At 48.9% G+C, this 19,572-nt stretch overlaps 1 protein-coding gene and 1 pseudogene across 4 annotated transcripts in view; one reads left to right on the top strand and one right to left on the bottom strand.

Annotated features, from left to right (window-relative positions):
- LOC105726728 (interferon-induced transmembrane protein 2-like) overlaps positions 1-7,360 on the bottom strand; it is a 28,356-nt pseudogene extending 20,996 nt beyond the window's left edge.
- DLG5 (discs large MAGUK scaffold protein 5) overlaps positions 1-19,572 on the top strand; it is a 151,004-nt gene that overhangs the window by 6,457 nt on the left and 124,975 nt on the right. For 2 of the 4 annotated variants that reach the window (XM_012466286.2, XM_012466287.2), the window contains exon 1: positions 8,442-8,518. The exons of 1 other annotated variant lie outside the window; for it this stretch is intronic. Coding sequence is in view for 1 of the 3 variants with exons in the window: in XM_012466284.3 (XP_012321707.2) it covers positions 8,215-8,518 (304 nt within the window). In the remaining 2 variants the exon portion in view is untranslated. Of the gene's footprint in view, positions 1-7,969; positions 8,519-19,572 lie in introns of those variants that run through there. One more of the 4 variants, XM_012466284.3, reaches the window with a different exon arrangement.

Raw genomic sequence — 19,572 nt, 5'->3', positions numbered from 1 at the left:
TTCTGTTTATCACAGGAATATAGAAAAGAAACGTAATTTTAATAATACATGCTGATAAACCTTAATAAGGGGAGTAAAAAATTGCAATGAGAGCATGTCACAGTGACACCAAAACCTCTTCCAAGGAGATTGGTAAGACACGTATGGCTTCCTAAGGCAGGCTAACATCTGAGCTAAAATGTGAAGAATGGGCTCAGAATTAAAGAGTTAATGCTCCCAGACAGCACTGTGCTTGCAGAAAGCTTGAAGAGGCTGTGCCCTCAGGGTTGTATTTGCCTTGGTGCCATCAGTTCAGGCCTGAATTTCTGAGCAGGGGCATCTTTTTTCTTTTTTTTTTTTTTTTTTGAGACGGAGTTTCGCTCTTGTTACCCAGGCTGGAGTGCAATGGCGCCATCTGGGCTCACCGCAACCTCTGCCTCCTGGGTTCAGGCAATTCTCCTACCTCAGCCTCCTGAGTAGCTGGGATTACAGGCATGCGCCACCATGCCCGGCTAATTTTTTGTATTTTTAGTAGAGACGGGGTTTCACCACGTTGACCAGGATGGTCTCGATCTCTTGACCTTGTGATCCACCCGCCTCGGCCTCCCAAAGTGCTGGGATTACAGGCGTGAGCCACCGCGCCCGGCCTTTTTTCTTTTTTATTACCAAAAGAAAATATTTTAGAGGTGGAGTCTCACTATGTTACCCAAATTGGCCTCAAACATGGGTTCACTTAATCTTCCTCCTCAGTCACCTGAGCTTCTGGGAAGAGCAGTGAGGCCTAGTAGGCCAAGTTTATCAGCAGGACAAAGCAGGACAGGGTGGAGCTCCTGGTGCTTAGGGCCCCAGCCGTGGCCACTCTGTGGTGGGCAGAGTTCATGGTACCTGCATCAGTCTCCCAACCTGCCCTCCATTTCCTCCAGTATCAGGAAGAATTTGTAACCTTTTCTCATTTTGCTTCTGATGCTTCTCCTTTTTCATTTTTAAACTTTATTTATTTATTTTTTTGAGACAGAGTCTGGCGCTATCACCCAGGCTGGAGTGCAGTGCCACGATCTTGGCTTACTGCAACCTCCGCCTCCTGGGTTCAAGTGATTCTCCTGACTCAGCCTCCTGAGTAGCTGGGATTACAGGCATGAGCCATCATGCCTGGCTAATTTTTTGTATTTCTTGTAGAGACAGGGTTTTGCCATGCTAGCCAGGCTGGTCTTGAACCCCTGACCTCGTGATCTGCCCGCCTCGGCCTCCCAAAGTGCTGGGATTACTGCGCCCGGCCTCCTTTTTTACTTTTTATAGACACTGGGTCACTATATTTCCCAGGCTGGTCTCAAACTTCTAGGCTCAAGCAGTCCTGCCTCGGCCTCCCAAAATGCTGGTATTATAGGCGTGAGCCATGGCACCCACCCTCTTCTCCTTTTTGAGGTGCTTTCCTTCACCATCTTTCAATTTTTAGTTGATATTATTTTGAATTAGGGCCATAAGGCAAAACTCTTTAGTTTGTTTATTCATTCATATGTTCACTTATAATTAAAAATACTATCTATTACGCACCTACCATGTGCCTGGTACAGTGCTATGGAGATACAGCAGAGAACAAGGTACTGCGGGACCCTGCCCTTGCTGTCTGAAGACAAGCTAAATGGAAATCTTTCAGCTGGAGTCCGCAACCATTCATTCAGGAAACGAAAAACATCTGTTCAAAACCTGTTGTTACATGCCGTGGAGTCTTTCCTCTCAGAGGGAGGCCAAAAGAACCGTGGTACTTACCATGGATTGAGTACTCACTACTTTTATACTATTATTGACATCCCTATTTCACACGGGAGGAAAGCGAGGCAGATGGAGGTTTACCCAACATTACTCAGTTCATAAGTTGCCAAGCCAGGATTTCAATTAGGCATTCTGAGCTACAGAAGTTGCCTACTTTAACATTAGGGAATTTATATGCCTGCCAGACACCAGACATTGTGGAGGGCTTTGTATAAGTCCTATTATTTAATTCTCCTAATAAACCTACCAAAGGGTGTTATTTATTGCCACTTTAAGATGCAGACATTGAGGCTCCAGGAAGCAGAGTACCTAGCCCCAGGACACACAGCCAGCAAATGTCAGAGCTAGGGGCTGAGCTCATTTCTGTCCAGCTCTCCTGCAGGAGGGAAGTGTGAGGTTTGTTCTTGCCGTGTTTAAAAAGGAAAGAAACTGAGGCCAACACAAGAAGATCCAATATGAAGGAATTTATTCAGGCTCCCAGACGAGGTTCTGCAGTCCGACAGGAGGGGCCGGAGAAGTTGCACAGACTCCGCTCAGACGTGGGGTTTTATAGGGAGTGGGAGAGCTCGATTGGTTGTGGGAGAGCAGGACTACTATTGGGTAAGGTTACAAGCCTTTGTTTGCATACAGGACTTGGCTGTTATTGGTTAGAATTACTCAGCTGCTATTGGCTAGAAAGACTTGGCTGCTATTGGCTAGAAAGACTCAGCTGCTATTGGCTAAAATCACAAGACCCTGCTTGCACACTGGGTTCTTTAAGGGAAAGCCAGGCTGTGTGAGAAGGGGAAAAGGGAACAACCCGAGCATGTCCGAGCTTTCAGAAAAAAGGCAGGGGGGCCATGCGTCCAAGTTCCCAGTAAGGCAATCAGCCTTACAGGAAGGAGCATGGGGACAGAAAAGGATTGACGAGTCAACCTTAGAGAGAAAAGAGCTGGGGGGAGGGGGAGGGAGAGGGAGAGAACGAGATGTTCCCAGTGGATGAAGCCCAGCAGAGTTGACAGTAGATGAGGTATGAAGGGCAGGCCTGGAGGTGGCATCAGGATGGAAGACAACAGTTTTCTATGGGGAACTGTGCTCAGAAGCCTGATTATAGGTGGGGCATGGTGGCTCATGTCTGTAATCCTAGCACTCTAGGAGGCAGGAGGATAGCTTGAGGCCAGGAGTTTGAGACCAGCCTGGGCAACATAATGTGACTCCGTCTATACAAAAATAAAAATTAAAAAATACCTAGGTGTGATGATGGTGTCAGCAGTCTCAGCTACTTGGGAGGCTGAGGCGGGAGGACCACTTGAGGAATTAGAGGCTGCAGCAAGGTATAGCCTGGAAGACAGAGTAAGACTGTATCTCTAAAGATAAAAAAAATAGGGCCAGGTGCAGTGGCTCATGCCTGAAATCCAGTACTTTGGGAGGCCCAAGAGGCAGATCTCCTGAGGCTAGGAGTTCAAGACCAGCCTGGCCAACATGGCAAAACCCATCTCTACTAAAAATACAAAAATTACCCAGGCATGGTGGTGTGTATCTTTAATCCCAGCTACTTGGGAGGCTGAGGCAGGAGAATCACTTAAGCCTGGGAGGCAGAGGTTGCAGTGAGCCAAGATCGTGCCACTGCACTTCAGCCTGGGTGACAGAGCAAAACTCTGTCTCCAATAAATAAATAAATAAATAGGCTGGGCACAGTGACTCACTCCTGTAATCCCAGCACTTTGGGAGGCCACGGCAGGTGGATCACCTGAGGTCAGAAATTCAAGACCAGCCTGGCCAACATGGTGAAACCCCATCTCCACTAAAAATACAAAAATTACCCAGGCATGGTGGTGTGTATCTTTAATCCCAGCTACTTGGGAGGCTGAGGCAGGAGAATTATTTGAGCCTGGGAGGCAGAGATTGCAGTGAGCCAAGATTGTGCCGCTGCACTTCAGCCTGGGTGACAGAGCAAAACTCTGTCTCCAATAAATAAATAAATAAATAGGCTGGGCACGGTGACTCACTCCTGTAATCCCAGCACTTTGGGAGGCCACGGCAGGTGGATCACCTGAGGTCAGGAATTCAAGACCAGCCTGGCCAACATGGTGAAACCCCATCTCTACTAAAAATACAAAAATTACCCAGGCTTGGTGGCACACACCTGTAGTCCCAGCTACTTGGGAGACTGAGGCAGGAGAATCACTTGAACCTGGGAAGCGGAGTTTGCAGTGAGCAGAGATCATGACACTGCACTCCAGCCTGGGTGACAGAGTGAGACTGTCTCCAAAAAAATAAAATAATAAAATAAATTAAAAAAAAAAAACAAACCAGGCCGGGCGTGGTTGCTAACACCTGTAATCCCAGCACTTTGGGAGGCCAAGGCGGGCAGATCATGAGGTCAAGAGATAGAGACCATCCTGGCTAACATGGTAAAATCTCGTCTCTATTAAAAAATAGAAAAATTAGCTGGGCATGGTGGCACACACCTGTAGTCCCAGCTGCTTGGGAGGCTGAGGCAGGAGAATTGCTTGAACCTGGGAGGCGGAGGTTGCAGTGAGCCAAGATCGTGCCACCGCACTCCAGCCTGGTGCCTGGCGACAGATCGAGACTCTGTCTGAAAAAAAATAAAAAAAATAAAAATAAAAATAAAATAAAATAAACCCTAAACACAAGAATGAAAAAAAAAAAATAAAAGCTGGGTTATAAAGCAACAACCAAGCAGTGAACAGTCTATGAGATGTGGAGATCCCAATGTTAAACAATGATTGTTTCCAGAGGAAAGGTGGGAGGAAAGGGAGGACCTTTGAGAATGGGGAGACTCAAACCTGTTTTTGACAAATGAGAAGGGTCCTGAACCAGAGCAGAGGTAGACTGTGTGTGAGTGTGCGTGAGGGGTGGGGGAGAGGGGGACACAGATTGTATCCAGAGCATGGGAGGGCCCTCCTCAAAGACGAGGGGCCCTCTTTTTCTAAGACCGGAAGAAAGGAGGAAAGGTGGGTAAATCTACAGAGACGTCCTTAGGCAGTAGAAGAGTGAGGTGATAGGGTGATTTATAAAATAGGGACCTCAGTCTTTGTCCCTCTCACCTCTCACTGTGCTGAGGTGAGTTTGAGTTTCTTAGGACTGCCATAACCAATGACCACGAACTGGGTGGCTTAAAACAAGAACCACTGACTCCACTGCAGTTATTTTATTGGTTCATACTTCTCAAGATCAGAAGTCTGAAATCCAAGTGTTGGCAGGGTTGGTTACTTCTGGAGGCTGTCAGGGAGAATCTGTGTCGGCGTCTCCCCTGGCTTCTGGTGGTGGCCGGCCATTCTTCACATTCCTTGGCTTGCAGCCGCATCACTTTAGTCTCTGATCCATCTTCACATGGCATTTTCTCCGTGTCTTTGCATCCAAATTTCCTTCTTCCAATAAGAACACCAGTCATTGGATGAGGACCCACCCTAATCCAGTATGACCTCATTTGAACTTGATTACATCGGCAAAGACCTTATTTCTAAGTAAGTCACATTCACAGGTACTGGGAGTTAGGACTTGAACATATCTTTTAAGGGAATACAATTCAACCCACTACAAGGATGTGCCCCAGAGGGTATAAAATGCTGCAGAAGTACAAGGTCACACCAAGGTCATTGGTTGAAGGAATCCTAAAATTGGTCTGGGTGGTAACTCTCGCCTGTAATCTCAGAACTTTGGGAGACTGAGGCAGGAGGATAACTTGAGCCAAGGATTTCAAGACCAGCCTGGGCAATGTGGCAAGACCCTGTCTCTACAAAATAGTAATAAAATTAGCCAGGTATAGTGGCAAGCACCTATGGTCCCAGCTACTCTGGAGGCTGAGGCGGGAGAGTTGCTTGAGCCCAGGAAGTTGAGGCTGCAGTGAACTGTGTTTGCCCCACTGCAATCCAGCCTGGGCGACAGAGAGAGACTATCTCAAAAAGGTTTTTATTTCTTTGACAGAGTCTTGCTCTGTTGCCCAGGCTGGAGTCCAGTGGTGCAATCTCAGTTCACTGCAACCTCTACCTCCCGAGTTCAAGCAATTTTTGTGCCTCAGTCTCCCAAGTAGCTGAGATTACAGGTGTGCACCACCATGCCTGGCTAAATTTTTGTATGTTTGGTAGAGACAGGGTTTTACCATGTTGGCCAGGCTGATCTCCAAGTCCTGAGCTCAGGCAATCCACCCTCCTCAGCCTCTGAAAGTCCTGGGATTACAGGCATGAGCCACTTCGTCTGACCAGAAAATACGGTTCTAACCATAAGCCAAATTAGTCTCCAACTTTTCCTCTTTTCCCCTTCCTCCACTTTCCCCTTCCTTCCTCCACTTTCCCCTTCCTTCCTCCAGCTAGCTTTCTAGTTAATCCAGCTAAGAACACAGGTGCCAGGTGAAAGATGCCTGAAAGGTGACTGCCTTGTAGATGATTTAAGTTCTGGGGTTGCCTTAAGGAAAGCGGTGGCCAGAAAGAGGAACTATATCTCAGAGGCAGGAGTGGGAGGGAAGAGCCAGGGAGCCTGTCTGGAACCCTGATACTGTGCAATGGCCAGCCTTCCACTCCCCTAAAATCTTGCTTAGCCATAGAGCCTCAGATTACCCAAGCAGGCAGGTATCTTTAACTAGTTCAGTTCTGCCATATTGGGGTCCATGTGGGGGCCTCAAAAATCTTGATAACTCTATGGATCCCCATCCCAGAAAAATACATAAATGCTCACAAAAAAGAGATCATTGATGTCAACAATGAAGCGATCAAGAATGTCACTTCATTGACATCCTTGAGCTTATTCATGAAGCCAAAGCTCTAAGAACCTCTGATCTAATACATTCTCCCTCCACTATTTCTCCTGAGGACAAAACAGATCAGCAAGGATTATTGCTTTGTTCCACCTTGTGCAGCTGTTTAGAGGGAGTCCAAAACCAAAGTGCAAATTCTGATACTCTTGTTCTTTCTACTATAGAGTGAGTTTGTTTCCATAAATTAAAACCACTTCTCCCCTTGAAGAAGCAGACTAAGAAGAGCTTGCTTTTTGAGGGAAGAGAGGAAGCATGTGGCTGGGACTGGCAGTGTTGGTAGACAAAGCGCCTCCCACCCCAGGTCCCCAGAGAGATCCATTCATTCCAACTCATTCCAATCTGGGTTCCCACTCTACAGAGGTGCACTGAGGGGTCACTGGGCGCAGTCCGGGTTCCAGTTCTGAAGGACCTGCAGTCAGGGAGGTAAGCTGTATGTATCCACGAACGGCTGTCGTGGAAGAGAAGACGTTCTTGGGCTTTAAGGTGGGACTGCAGCACCTTTCCAGGTCATCGAAGGAAGCAAGGTAGCCTGCTGATTTGTCTCCCTTTGAGACATTTAGAAGGAGAGTGCCTCACTTGCCAAAAGACCAAGGACTGCACCGTAGACGCCCACCTTTCTCTTCCTCATCCAGCGACTCGTCCTTCCTCCTGCCAACATCCCAACTCCTTTAGACTCTGGGGACCAGCTCTTCTCAAATGCTGGCGTGGGGACCAGCCTATTCGATGAGTCTCAGTTGAGGCGATTTTAGTGGGAAATTCTCCACTTAGGACCTCTTTGGAGAGGGAAAGCCTCACGTTTTCGGCGGAGGTCTTAATCTGGAGATGTCCAAATTTAGGGGAAGCCCTCTCACCCATTTGTCTCCAGGCTTTATTTTGGAATTCTCGGATTAGGAGATACTGGATTGTGGGGCAGGATTTGTATGAGGGGGTCTCCAGCAGCTTGTGGGCTGGCCGCGTGCCCGGCCTGACTCCGCGGCCCCCACCCCCGGCTGCGCCTGGGCCTCGGGGGACCCGGAACGAGCCAGCGCCGCGTCCCCGCCTAGCGGGCAGGCCGGGGGCGGGGGGCCGGGGACCCCTCCCCTCTGCCCGTCCCCTCCTCAACCGCTGCCGCCTCCCGGATGGACGGCCTGGGGAGGGGAGAGAGAGAGGAGGGACGGGCCGGCGGCGGCGGGGCGGGGGCCATGGCGGAGCGGGCGGCGGCCACGGGGCCCCGGTGAGCCGGGCCGGGGCGCACGGGGGCCGAGGCGGCCTCTGAGCCGGGCCGGAGCCGTCGAGGGCCCGGGGAACACGGTGCAGGCGACTTTCCCCCGGGAGTTGTAGTCTCGCTCGCGGGGGGCGGCGCGCGCGGAGGCTGAGGGGGAGGGGGAGCATGCCCGGCTGGAGCCCGGCCTCGGGGCGCGCCCCGGCCGCCGTCCCCACCTCCGCCTCCTCCTTCTCCTCCTCCGTCTCCTCCTCCTCCTCTTCCAGTCCCGCCGCCGCGGCAGCCAACATGGCTGCGCTCCGGAGCCCGGGAGGCGGCCGCTGCTGAGAGCCGCCCGCCGCCCCGGGCCCCCAGCCCGCCCAGGCCCGGCCCCGGCCCCGGCCCATGGCCCCCGCCGCCTCGCGGCTCCCGGCGCGCTAGGGCTGCCGCCGAGGCGCTCTCCCGCCCTCCCACCCGCCAGCCGGCCTCGGGGGACGTCCGGCGGGGAGGGGCGGCGCGGCCCGCCACCATGGAGCCCCAGCGCCGGGAGCTGCTCGCCCAGTGTCAGCAGAGCCTGGCCCAGGCCATGACGGAGGTGGAAGCCGTGCTCGGGCTGCTCGAGGCCGCGGGAGCGCTCAGCCCCGGCGAGCGGCGGCAGCTGGACGAGGAGGCGGGAGGCGCCAAGGCGGAGCTGCTGCTCAAGCTGCTCCTGGCCAAGGAGCGGGACCACTTCCAGGACCTGCGGGCGGCGCTGGAGAAGACGCAGCCTCACCTGCTGCCCATTCTCTACCTGAACGGCGTCGTCGGGCCGCCGCAGCCCGCCGAGGGCGCGGGTGAGTGGCAGACCCCCGGCCCCCGCCTCTGGGACGCGCCCTCTGCTTCTCCCTCCTGCTGGCCAAGGGGGACCTCGCCGCTCCACCTGGCGATGGCCGCGGCGGACTCGTTCCTCTAGCCTGGCTGGGGAGGCGGCGGTGCGAGGACCCTGAGACCCCCCGCCTCTCTGGGCCCGCGGTTCGCTGTGAACAATGCCCCCCACTGAAGGCCTTCACCCTCAGGTGCCTCGGCGGCAGGGTCCCCAGGGGCCACCAGGGCCAGTAGCGGGCAGGGGGCACCTCTGAGGATGTCCGTCAATCCCTTTTCTGAGGCTCCTCACCATCCGCTAGTCCTTTGGGAGCCTGTGCTAGCCTTTAACCAAGGGTACCGTCCGGAAGAATGGGACCTGGGCCAGGACCCGTACTCTTAAATTTTGGTCCCTGCCATCCTGTGCCACGGCCACCGCTGCCTTTTCATTTTCTGGCTGTCCCAGCTCCCTTTCCTCTGCCCAGAGCCCAATCTCCCTCAGACTTGTGGCTGATTGTGCACAATGCCTGCCTGGGTTTCTTTGGAAACTGTGGGCCCGGAAAAGTTGGGGAAGTTGCATTGCACCATGGGAAAATCCTAGTAGTGGCTGCTGGGGCTGAGTTCTCTCCCTGAGCGCACGGCGCTGCATAAGGAGGAAGGCTGGAGGCTTGTTCCCTTGGGGGTGCCTTTTGGAACCCCTGTGTCCTTGGTCTTTAGGATGACTGATTTGTAAGTGTGTGTCTGGGGGCAAGAATGGATACTGGCGGGAGTCTCTGACAAGTGGTAGGCTTGTCCTGGCCTGGCTGCGGAGTGTGGAAGCCAGCATTTTAGACAATGCAGCTGGAGGAATAAGACATGGCACTGAGGGAGGAAGAGAACTAGCATTTATTGGGCACCTACTATTGCGGCAGGCTCTCTGCTTTATCACGGTTGTCACTACGTGAGCTTTCTGTTATTCTTTGCCAGAGAGAAAACTCTGGGTTGGACTGTTTAAAATGCTCAGAAAGTGTTGGGCACCAGGAATTTTGAATGATGACCCATTGTTTGATTTAACTTGTTCAGAGCCAGAAAACAAAGTGCCATCTTTCTACGTCCTTGTTTTAACGGTGAATCGATAGGTACAGTAAAAACAAATAAAGAAAAACAAGTGAACTGAGAGTGCTGAGAAACTGCCCTTAGCAACTTGAAGGTCAAAGGCTGATGGGACCCATTTATTTGGTTGTTAAAATCCTCACTTATTAAGGGAATGATTTTATAAAGCGTTCCTGGTAACAGCTGTCTTATATTGGCCATCTCAACCTCACTTTTTATAGCTGAAGGAAACTTACAGATTAAACTCCTGGCCACACAGCAGGCCATTTCATTGGTGGCCCTCCTGTCTCCACTTTGAGCTTCTGACTTGCATCTCTGTCCCTTAAACCTGCGTTCTTCCCCCCCACCCCCTCAATTGTGGTCATGTCAGAGTTGCTAGGCAAACCTAGTCCTTTCCTGGGATGGTGCTTTGGGAGATACTAGGAAGATGTGACCATGAGGGTAAGGACAGAGGGGATCTCAACAAAGTAATTTTTTTTCTTTTTAATTGTATCTATATATCTAATCTATCTCTGAAGGAAGAAGTTAAGGTCTATTTCTGTAAGTCTTTCCTAGGAAGCACAGAAGTTAAGAGTACAGACGAGAAGTCTGCTTTGGGAAGCATGTGAATCAACACTCGCTTTAATTTCTGTAAATTGATTGATGGATCAATTGCCATTAATTAGGTCTTGCCTTTTCTATGCCTGCTGGAGAATATGAGGCCTCCTGGGGCTGAAGTTCTAGGAACTAATCTAGACCTCTAAGAGAAGGCAGAGGTTAGGGTTTGGATTTTATCACCTAGGGCATTGGTTTCAGACCCCAGTTTTACCACAGTGCAGAGTTCTGTGGCTTTGGAGAGGGTCATGAAATCCTTAGAAAAATAATTTTCAGGGAGAAGTTCATTTTATTTAATACATTAGACAAAATTTGGCTGGGTGCAGTGGCTCATGCCTGTAATCCCAGCACTTTGGGAGGCTGAGGCAGGCAGATCACTTGAGGCCAGGAGTTCGAGACCAGCCTGGCCAACATGGTGAAACCCCCGTCTCCACTAAAAATACAAAAATTAGTTGGGTGTGGTGATGGGTGCCTGTAGTCCCAGCTACTTGGGAAGCTGAGGCAAGAAAATTGCTTGAATCTGGGAATTGGAGGTTGCAGTGAGTTGACATTGTGCTGCTGCATTCCAGCCTGGGTGACAGAGCAAGAATCTGTCTTAAAAAAAATAAAAAAAAGAAAAAAGTTAGGACAGCATTTGGTATGGCAGGATGCCACCTGGAACCCCTGGGGGAGAGGGTGAAATGGTGTCAGCAAACAGTGGTGTGTTGGGGGCTTTCTTTTTTCTTTTTTATTATACTTTAAGTTCTGGGGTAGACGTGCAGAACATGCAGGTTTGTTACACAGGTATACATGTGTCATGGTGGTTTGCTGTACCCCATCAACCCACCATCTACATTAGGTATTTCTCTTAATGTTGTCTCTTCTCTAGCCCCCCATTCCTGACAGGTCCTGGTGTGTGATGTTCCCCTCCCTGTGTCCATGTGTTCTCATTGTTCAACTCCCATTTACGAGTAAGAATTTTCTTTTGTTTGTTTGAGACAGGTTGTCACTGTGTCACCCAGGCTGGAGTGCAGTAGTGCAATCTCGGCTCACTGCAGCCTCCACTTCCTGGGCTCAAGCGATCCTCCCTCCTCAGCCCCCCAAGTAGCTGGGACCACAGGCACATGCCACCACACCGGCTAATTTTTGTATATTTTGTAGAGATGAGTTTTCTCTATGTTGTCCAGGATGGTCTTGAACTCCTGAGCTCAAGTTATCTGCTTGCCTCGGCCTCCCAAAGTGTTGGGATTATAGGTATGAGCCACTGCGCTGGCTTCTGTGTGTGGGGTCTTTGTGAAGGGTGAATTGCTGTGTTGTAGGTCCCCAGTTTTTTGCTTTTTTTTCTTTTAGCCAGGAAGTTTCTTATGGTCAAAGCTCAGTGCATAAGAGAACAGCTCTGGTTGAAGGAATGGAGGTCTTCTTCCTTGAGGAGCCATAGTCAGGGAAACCTAGCACTTGGTCCTGTCTCCTTCCACTCCTGAGTGATTTCCGCTCTGTGCTCTGGCTGGCAGCTCTGTGTGTGAATTGCCCTCAGTTCGAGGCCCTTGTGGAGCCTAAGAGAGGAACCAGCTGGATCCCCAGGATCCTTAGCATCAAGGGGTATCTGCTTTGTCACCATCTCTCTATGTTGGAGGTGATGCCATCACCCTCCTAGGGACTTCCTTGATGGATTCCACACCGTGTGTGGGCCCCTGGTCCAGAATGCCCATCCCCCACTGGCACTTGGGTGCTGACAGAGTCTGCATCTGCAGCAGCCCACCACGTGGGGCCTGAAACCACAAGGAAGCTGGGGAGGACATGTGCCTGGGTGTGGGTGGGCAGGTGAGCAAACCCAACCCATCGGGGCAACATTTGATCAGTTAGATCCCCACATATTTATAACCTACCACGCTCAGGCCTGGGGTTGTGGAGTGACTAGGAAACACACAGTGTTGTTTTTGTTGTTGTTGTTGAGGGTGTAGTTCTTATTCCAGTATTGATAGGGCATTGCCATTCAGGATTTTGTGTCTTCATATCATTGATTCCGTGGCAACCCAGGGAGATGAGTGGTGTCTTATCATGTTCATGTCACTCAGTTCCAGGGCCCTGTCTGTGAGGAAGAAGCTGCAGGGCAGAAAGGTGCCGGAGAGGCCAAGCCCAGTGCTCCTGATTCTTTGTCTAGGGGTGGTTTTTTCCTGTTCCCTGGTTAGGCCTTCCCACTATAATTTCAGAACCATTTCTTGTCATTGGGGGACTCTGAAATTATGTAGCTTTCTTTTGTCCCAGATTTGATACATGGATCTGTAGGGAACAAGTAAACATCTTCGCTCCAACTGGTGGTAGGGAGAGGACAGAGTTGTTTTTTACTTCTGAGTGGCTCAGTTGGGTCTCTTGTTTTTTCACAGTTTTACCCGAGTCTAGCTTGGTCAGTTGGAGCCCTAGGCAGTCCTTTGGTTTCTTCCTTTGATTCAGGGAAACACCTGCATTTTTTTTCCCTTGAGGATTCTCAACTACCTGCTCCTGGAGTGAGCCTCAGTATCTTCATCTGTGAGATGGGGCTAATGGTGCTACACTGCCTGCCTCTGTCACTGGGAGCATTGAAGTGCCTGGCCTAGGTGGGACTAGGGTGTACACAGCAGCTGGGGTGCACAGGATGTAATTCTAGCCCATAACCTGCCAGCTTGTTTGGGGAATGGGACAGTCATGAGAGTGACATTATGAGACAGATCAACTGATACAGATGCACAGACAAGCTTTTTCTTTTTAAGCTCTGTATGCTACATGCTTTCCTCAGATACTCTCATTCATCTCTAGTGGCTCTCTTGCAAATGTGGAGGGCTCAAGTCATTTCCACCAGGTGTCTCTTGGGAGGCAGAAATGGCAGAACTCGGTGAGTGCCCACTGGACGTCTCTTGTGCTCAGCACCTAATGTTTCCTTCTCATTCCCACTCCCCACACCTCCTGTACCTCCTCTTTACTTTCCTAGTGAGCTGGCTGACTTGCTTCACCAAACTTAAGAGAATGGAGCCAGCACCGTCTGCTGGAGAAGGTGAGGAGAGCTTCGCAAAAGTGTTGGGATTTGGTGTTGAAGCGAAGCTCAGAGTGCATGGCGGGATGGAGGGAGGACGTGTGGGCAGCAGAGGCTGAGCTGTGGACAGGAGCTGTGTGTTTACCCAGCCTGAGCAGGGCAGGGGATTGGCCTTGGCTCTGGGTGGAAGGGAGATGGGGATGCAGAGGTAATCTGGAGGACCGTGATGGCCAGGCTGAGTGAGGGGTTTGAATTTAGGCATTATACACTGTCAGAAGTTAGAGTTGGAAGTTTGTTTGTTTTTTCCCCCAAGTGAATAACCTTGTCAGGCTTTTTCAGTGGGACTAGTGCAGTTGGCTGCTGATTGTCAGGTGGGGTTATCTATTATTTAGTAGAGGTTGCCTGGGCCTTTTGTTCTCTCTCTACTTCCTTCGGATACCAACCACCTTTTCTTCATCCCCTCTGCCTCCTGGGTTAAAGCAATTATCCTACCTCAGCCTCCCAAGTAGCTGGGATTATAGGCATGCATCACCACGCCCAGCTAATTTTGTATTTTTAGTAGAGACGGAGTTTCTCCATGTTGGTCAGGCTGGTCTCGAACTCCCAACCTCAGGTGATCCGCCTGCCTCGGCCTCCCAAAGTGCTGGGATTACAGGAGTGAGCCACTGCGCCCAGCAGCTTGTTGTAGTTTTTCTTTTGGTTCTTTTGTTTGTTTATTTACTTATTTTTTTTAGAGATAGTGGAGTGCAGTGGTGCAGCCATAGCTCACTGCAGCCTCAGACTCCTGGGCTGAAGGCATCCTCTTGCCTCAGCCTCCTTAGTAGCTGAGATTACAGGTGCATGCTATCCTCCGTGGCTAATTTTGGTTGTTTTAATTGTGTTATTTGAGAGAAAGTGGAAGAAGCATTTGAAATTAATGGTTGAAAAGAGGTTTCTAAGTGAGGGGCAGATTTTATCTATGTATCATTTCAGGGTACCTTTATTGCAAAATGACAGAAACTTAGCCCAGACCATCTTAGGCAGAAAAAGAGAAATGTATTGACTTAGACTATTCCACAACCTTTGGATGGATGGTGGGTGGTGGAAACTGGCCTTTGGGACACTTGACCTCTTGGATCGATGCTGTGGGCTTTTCCCACGGGTCTGGAACATGGCCTCAGTTCCCTGTGTTTGTGTTGACAGCCCCTGACCAGAGAAGAAAGGGAGCTCTATCCAGTCAGCCCAGGCAGAAAGATCTCATGGGAGGATTCTGATTGGTCTGGCCAGTGTTATGTGTCTGTGTGAGGCCCAGTCACTGTGGCCAGGGCTGGAGGACTAAGGCTGGCTCAGCTTTGGCCCTGTGCCCAACAGTGAACCACAGGGTAAAGTGATGGGATACTGTGATTGGTAGCCCATTCCAGTACCACGTGGGTTTTTAGAGTGAAACAGAGCAGTTATCTACAGGAAGACAAGCAGGAGCGATGTTGCGGAGGTAAAACAGCAGATGAATGTCCACTCCAAGCATTGCCTTTGTGCTATAATACAGTTAGCACAGGAGGTCATTGCTGGAGTGGGACGGTGGGTCTAGGTAGTGATGATCAGACCTTACAAGGTTTTAGAGCAAGGCTTTTAACTCTTCTGAGCTTATCTCCTCTACAAAGTAATTAAAACAATAACTACTTCACTGTGCTATTTGACAATCCATGATAAGAAAAATGGAAGAGCATTTTGTTACGATGAGCAGTATAGCGTGACAGTGGCAGTAGTAGATGGCAGCTAGACTTAGAACCAGAAAACTGGGAATCTCCTGGTGTTTCTGAGGGTTCTGTGGGAGCTCCTTATACACTATGCCAAGCAGGTGTCAGAGCTGTCCTTCCTGAGCCGAATTTGCTGTTATAGTCCTCATGCCCAGAATAGAGAGTGGTACAAGATAGGTGTTCAGTAACTTTTTGTTGAACGAATGAATAGCTGTGTGTAGAGTGAATGATGTGTCCTCATCCAGAACCTCTTCAGATATACGTGCAGATTCCTAAGTGGTGACCTCATGGTTGCAGAGGCTGTGGGAGAGGAGGAAGGCTTAGAGCAAGTCCCAGATGTACACACGGATATCACCACCCACGGTATGTCTGTGACGGAAGCAGGTGGTGTGACATTGATGTCTGAAGTTCCCAAGGTTGCCCATCAGGTACTGGTGGTGTGGGGCTGGCTGCCAGGAGCCCTGTGGAGCACCCACACTGCCCCTGTTTTAAGAGTAGAGAGTCGTTCTCTTTCTGCCCATAGAATTTGAATGTCAACATAGTATCCTCAAAAGAATACTAAGGAGCCTTTCTTTAAAGAAGAAAAAAAAAGTCCTGAACTGGAGATCTGCTTCTAACTGCAAAATCTTGACCTTGGAAGAGTCTCTTAGCTTCCTGGTGCTTCCCCCCTCCCCCACCCACCCTGTTCAGTAGTCAAAACAGAAGAGGTTGAGCATTGACGGGGGACTTGCTCATTCCTGTGGGGTTTTGAGCACTTCCCAGGGCATTTGGCCCAAGAAGATTGAGTGATTGGGTTGGACTCAATTTTGGGGGCCCTTGCAGCTCTGCGTCATGATTGCTGTTAATCTGATTTAATGTTAGTGTTGAGTGGTTTTTGATATGTTGGGTTTCCATTTCCTGAAAAGTAAGCAGAGTGGGATAAATATTTTGTCTCAGTTTTTTTTTTTCTTTCTTTTTCTTTTTGAGACAGAGCCTTGCTCTGTCACCCAGGCTAGAGTGCAGTGGCGCAATCTCAGTTCACTACAACCTCTGCCTCCCGGGTTCAGGTGCTTCTTTTGTCTCAGCCTCCCGAGTAGCTGGGATTACAGGTGCGTGCCACCACCCCTGGCTAATTTTTGTATTTTTAGTAGAGCATAGGGATGCTATGTACGTTCAGCAGGAAGGAATTTTAAATGGGGTTGTGCTGGGGGGAAATTGGATCTTTTTTGGCCTTTTACCTTGGATAGATTGCATACCTCTGAACTGTGTATCTCTATTGATCTTTTTGAGACTGTATTCCAGAAAAGTGCTACAGAAACTTTTTTTTTCTTTGAGACGAGTACTCTGTCGCCCAAGCTGTGAGTGCAGTGGCGCGAGCTTGGCTCACTTCAACCTCTGCCTCCCAGGTTAAAGCAATTCTCCTGTCTCTGCCTCCTGAGTAGCTGGAATTACAGGCACCCGCCACCACACCCGGCTAATTTTTGTATTTTTAGTAGAGATGGGGTTTCACGATGTTGGCCAGGCTAGTCTTGAACTCCTGATCTCAGGTGATCCACCCACCTCAGCCTCTCAAAGTGCTGGGATTATAGGCGTGAACCACCATGCCCAGCCTACAGAAACATTTTAAACCAAACAGAGATGTTTGGAGTGTCCCATGTTGGCAGTCTATCCCTCTAAACCCTTGGTGGATAATTCCTAGTTGACTGTTGACCTTGACATTCATTTCACACTAAGGGTCATAACCCATTTGCTTTGAGGATTTAAACAAAAATTACAATAATAATTCACAGAACATGAAATTTACAATTTGAACTATTTTTTATTGTGGAAAAAAAATACAACATTTACTATTTTAATGACTTTTTAAGTATAGAAGTTTAGTAGCATTAAGTATTTTTACACTGTTGTGCAAACATCAAACCACCCATCTCTAGAACTTTTCATCTTGCGAAATTGAAAGTCTGTATCCATGGAATAATAACTCCACATTGCCCCCTAGGCCCTGACAGTCACCATTATATTAATACTTTCTGTTTCTTTCTTTTTTTTTTTGGAGACGAGGTCTTGCTCCGTTGTTCAGGCTGGTGTGCAGTGGTATAATCATGGCTCACTGCAGCCTCCACCTCCCATGCTCAATTGATCCTCCCACCTCAGCCTCCCGAGTAGCAGGGACTATAGGCACATACCACCATACCCAGCTCATTGTTGTATTCTTTTTGTTAAAGATGGGGCCTTGCCATGTTGCTCAGATTGGTCTTGAACTCCTGGGTTCAAGCGATCTGGCTACCTTGGCTTCCCAAGATGTCTGTTTCTAAGAATTTGACATTAGATATCTCTTTTTTTTTTTTTTTTTGAGACAGAGTTTCGCTCTTGTTACCCAGTCTGGAGTGCAATGGCGCAATCACGGCTCACCGCAACCTCCGCCTCCTGGGTTCAGGCAATTCTTCTGCCTCAGCCTCCTGAGTAGCTGAGATTACAGGCAGGCGCCACCATGCCCAGCTAATTTTTTGTATTTTTAGTAGAGATGGGGTTTCACCATGTTGACCTGGATAGTCTCGATCTCTTGACCTCGTGATCCACCTGCCTCGGCCTCCAAAGTGCTGGGATTACAGGCATGAGCCACCGCGCCCAGCCCTTACGTTAGATATCTTATAAGTGAAGTCAATATAGCATTTGTCTTTTTGTGACTGGCTTATTTCACTTAGCATAAAGTCCTCAAGGTTCATTCATGTTGTAGTATGTGTCAAAATTTGTTTTTTAAGCTGAATAATATTCCATTATATGTATGTACTATACGTGTGTGTGTGTGTATATATATATATATATATAAAATATGTATTTATTTTTAATTTTTGGTAGAAAGTGATTTATTTAAAGCAGAGAGAGAAAAAAGAGAAGGAGAGAGAAACAGCCAACTCCCACACTGAGTGAGAGAAAGAAAAGCCGCTCTCAAACTGAGTGAGGAGGGTTCCCAGAGAGGGGAAGACCAGAGCCAGGAGAGGAAAGACAGCTTCCACACTGAGTGGAAGGGACTTGAGAGAGACAGATGGAGTTTAGGAGAGGAAAGGCAGCTTCCATGAGAGAGTGTTCGTGGAAGGGGACCCAAACATGGAGTCCTGTATGTTCTATATTTTATTTGTTTCTTCATCTGTTGATGGACACACTGGGTTGTTTTCACCTTTTGGCCATTGTGAATAATGCTGCTATGACTATGGGTGTACAAATAACCTCTTTGAGTCCCTGCTTTCACTTCTTTTCGGTTTATACCCAGAAGTGGACTTGCTATGTTCAATTTTTTGAGAAGCTACCATAGTGTTTACTTTGAGTTTTAATTAAGGAAATCCATACTGTTCATAGCACCCTGACATGGGGGTGGGTAGCATTTTCTTTTCTTTTTTCTGTTTTTTTTATTTTTATTTATTTATTTATTATTATTATTTTTTTTTTCTGTTGCTACAACATTCTTTTTTCTTCTAAAAATTATTTTTGGCTGGGTGTGGTGGCTCACGCCTGTAATCCCATAGGTTTGGGAGGCCGAGACGGGTGGATCACCTGAGGCCAGGAGTTCAAGACCAGCCTGGCCAACATGACGAACCCCCATCTCTACTAAAAAAAATACAAAAAATTAGCCAGGTGTGGTGGTGCATGCCTGTAATCTCAGCTACTTAGGAGATGGAGGCAACAGAATCTTGAACCTGGGAGGCAGAGGCTGCAGTGAGCTGACATTGCGCCATTGTGCTCCAGCCTGAGCAATGAGTGAAACTCTGTCTCAAAAAAAAAGTTATTTCTTCTTCCTTCAGATAGGGTTTGGAAAGTCCTAGGACAGTTTAGTAGTTATCCGTGACTCTTTTTTGACACAGGGTCTTGCTCTATTGTCTGGGCTGGAGTGCAGTGGCATGATCATGGCTTACTGCAGCCTTAACCTCCTGGGCTCAAGCAATCCTCCTGCCTCAGCTTCCTGAGTAGTTGGTACTACAGGTGTGTGCCACCATTCCCAGCTAATTTTTTTGATTTTTAGTAGAGACAAGATTGCCCAGGCTGGTCTCGAACTCCTGTCCTCAAGCAATCCATTATAGGCATGATCCACCACGCCCGTCCTATATGTGACTCTTTGGAGGCCAGACATTAACCACACAATCCCAGTGGCATTCATATTTGGCAGCCAAGGAATGTTCACACGTTTTCTTTGTGTTTTCAGTACTTATATCTTCATCCCTAAAGGCCTTGAAGTATGTCATTATTTCTGCTCTGTAGATACTTTCTTCTTATCCCGTGCAGGGTTGGTTTGGTTTTTCAGTCTCACATCCGGAATAACAAGGCTGTCAGGACTTTCTTTCAAAAGGCCTAGATCAGCATTTCTCAAAGAAACATCTTCTAACTGCTAGTTTGCTGGGATGTTAATGTTGCTATGCCCTAAAAGGGTTCTGTGGTCAAATGCATCCACGCAGTGCTAGGTTCTTTTCTGCAGGCCCCTTGAGAGGGCTAAGTCATTGTGCTTTGGGACTTCACTGGAGTGGCTTTATTAGACAGTGTTTCCCAAATTGATTTGACCACAGAGTCCTTTCTCATGGAGCATCTTGCGACATCAGTGTTCTGAGGAATGCATTTTTGGGAAATTAAAACATTAACGTACGGAACTGGAACATCAACGTATACCATC

This window comes from Aotus nancymaae, unplaced genomic scaffold (assembly GCF_030222135.1).
Source record: "Aotus nancymaae isolate 86718 unplaced genomic scaffold, 86718_ANA_hifiasm-v0.15.2.pri h1tg000010l, whole genome shotgun sequence".
NCBI lineage: Eukaryota > Metazoa > Chordata > Mammalia > Primates > Aotidae > Aotus > Aotus nancymaae.
Note: the sequence above shows the minus strand (reverse complement) of the source record. Positions and strands in the feature narration are given on the sequence as shown.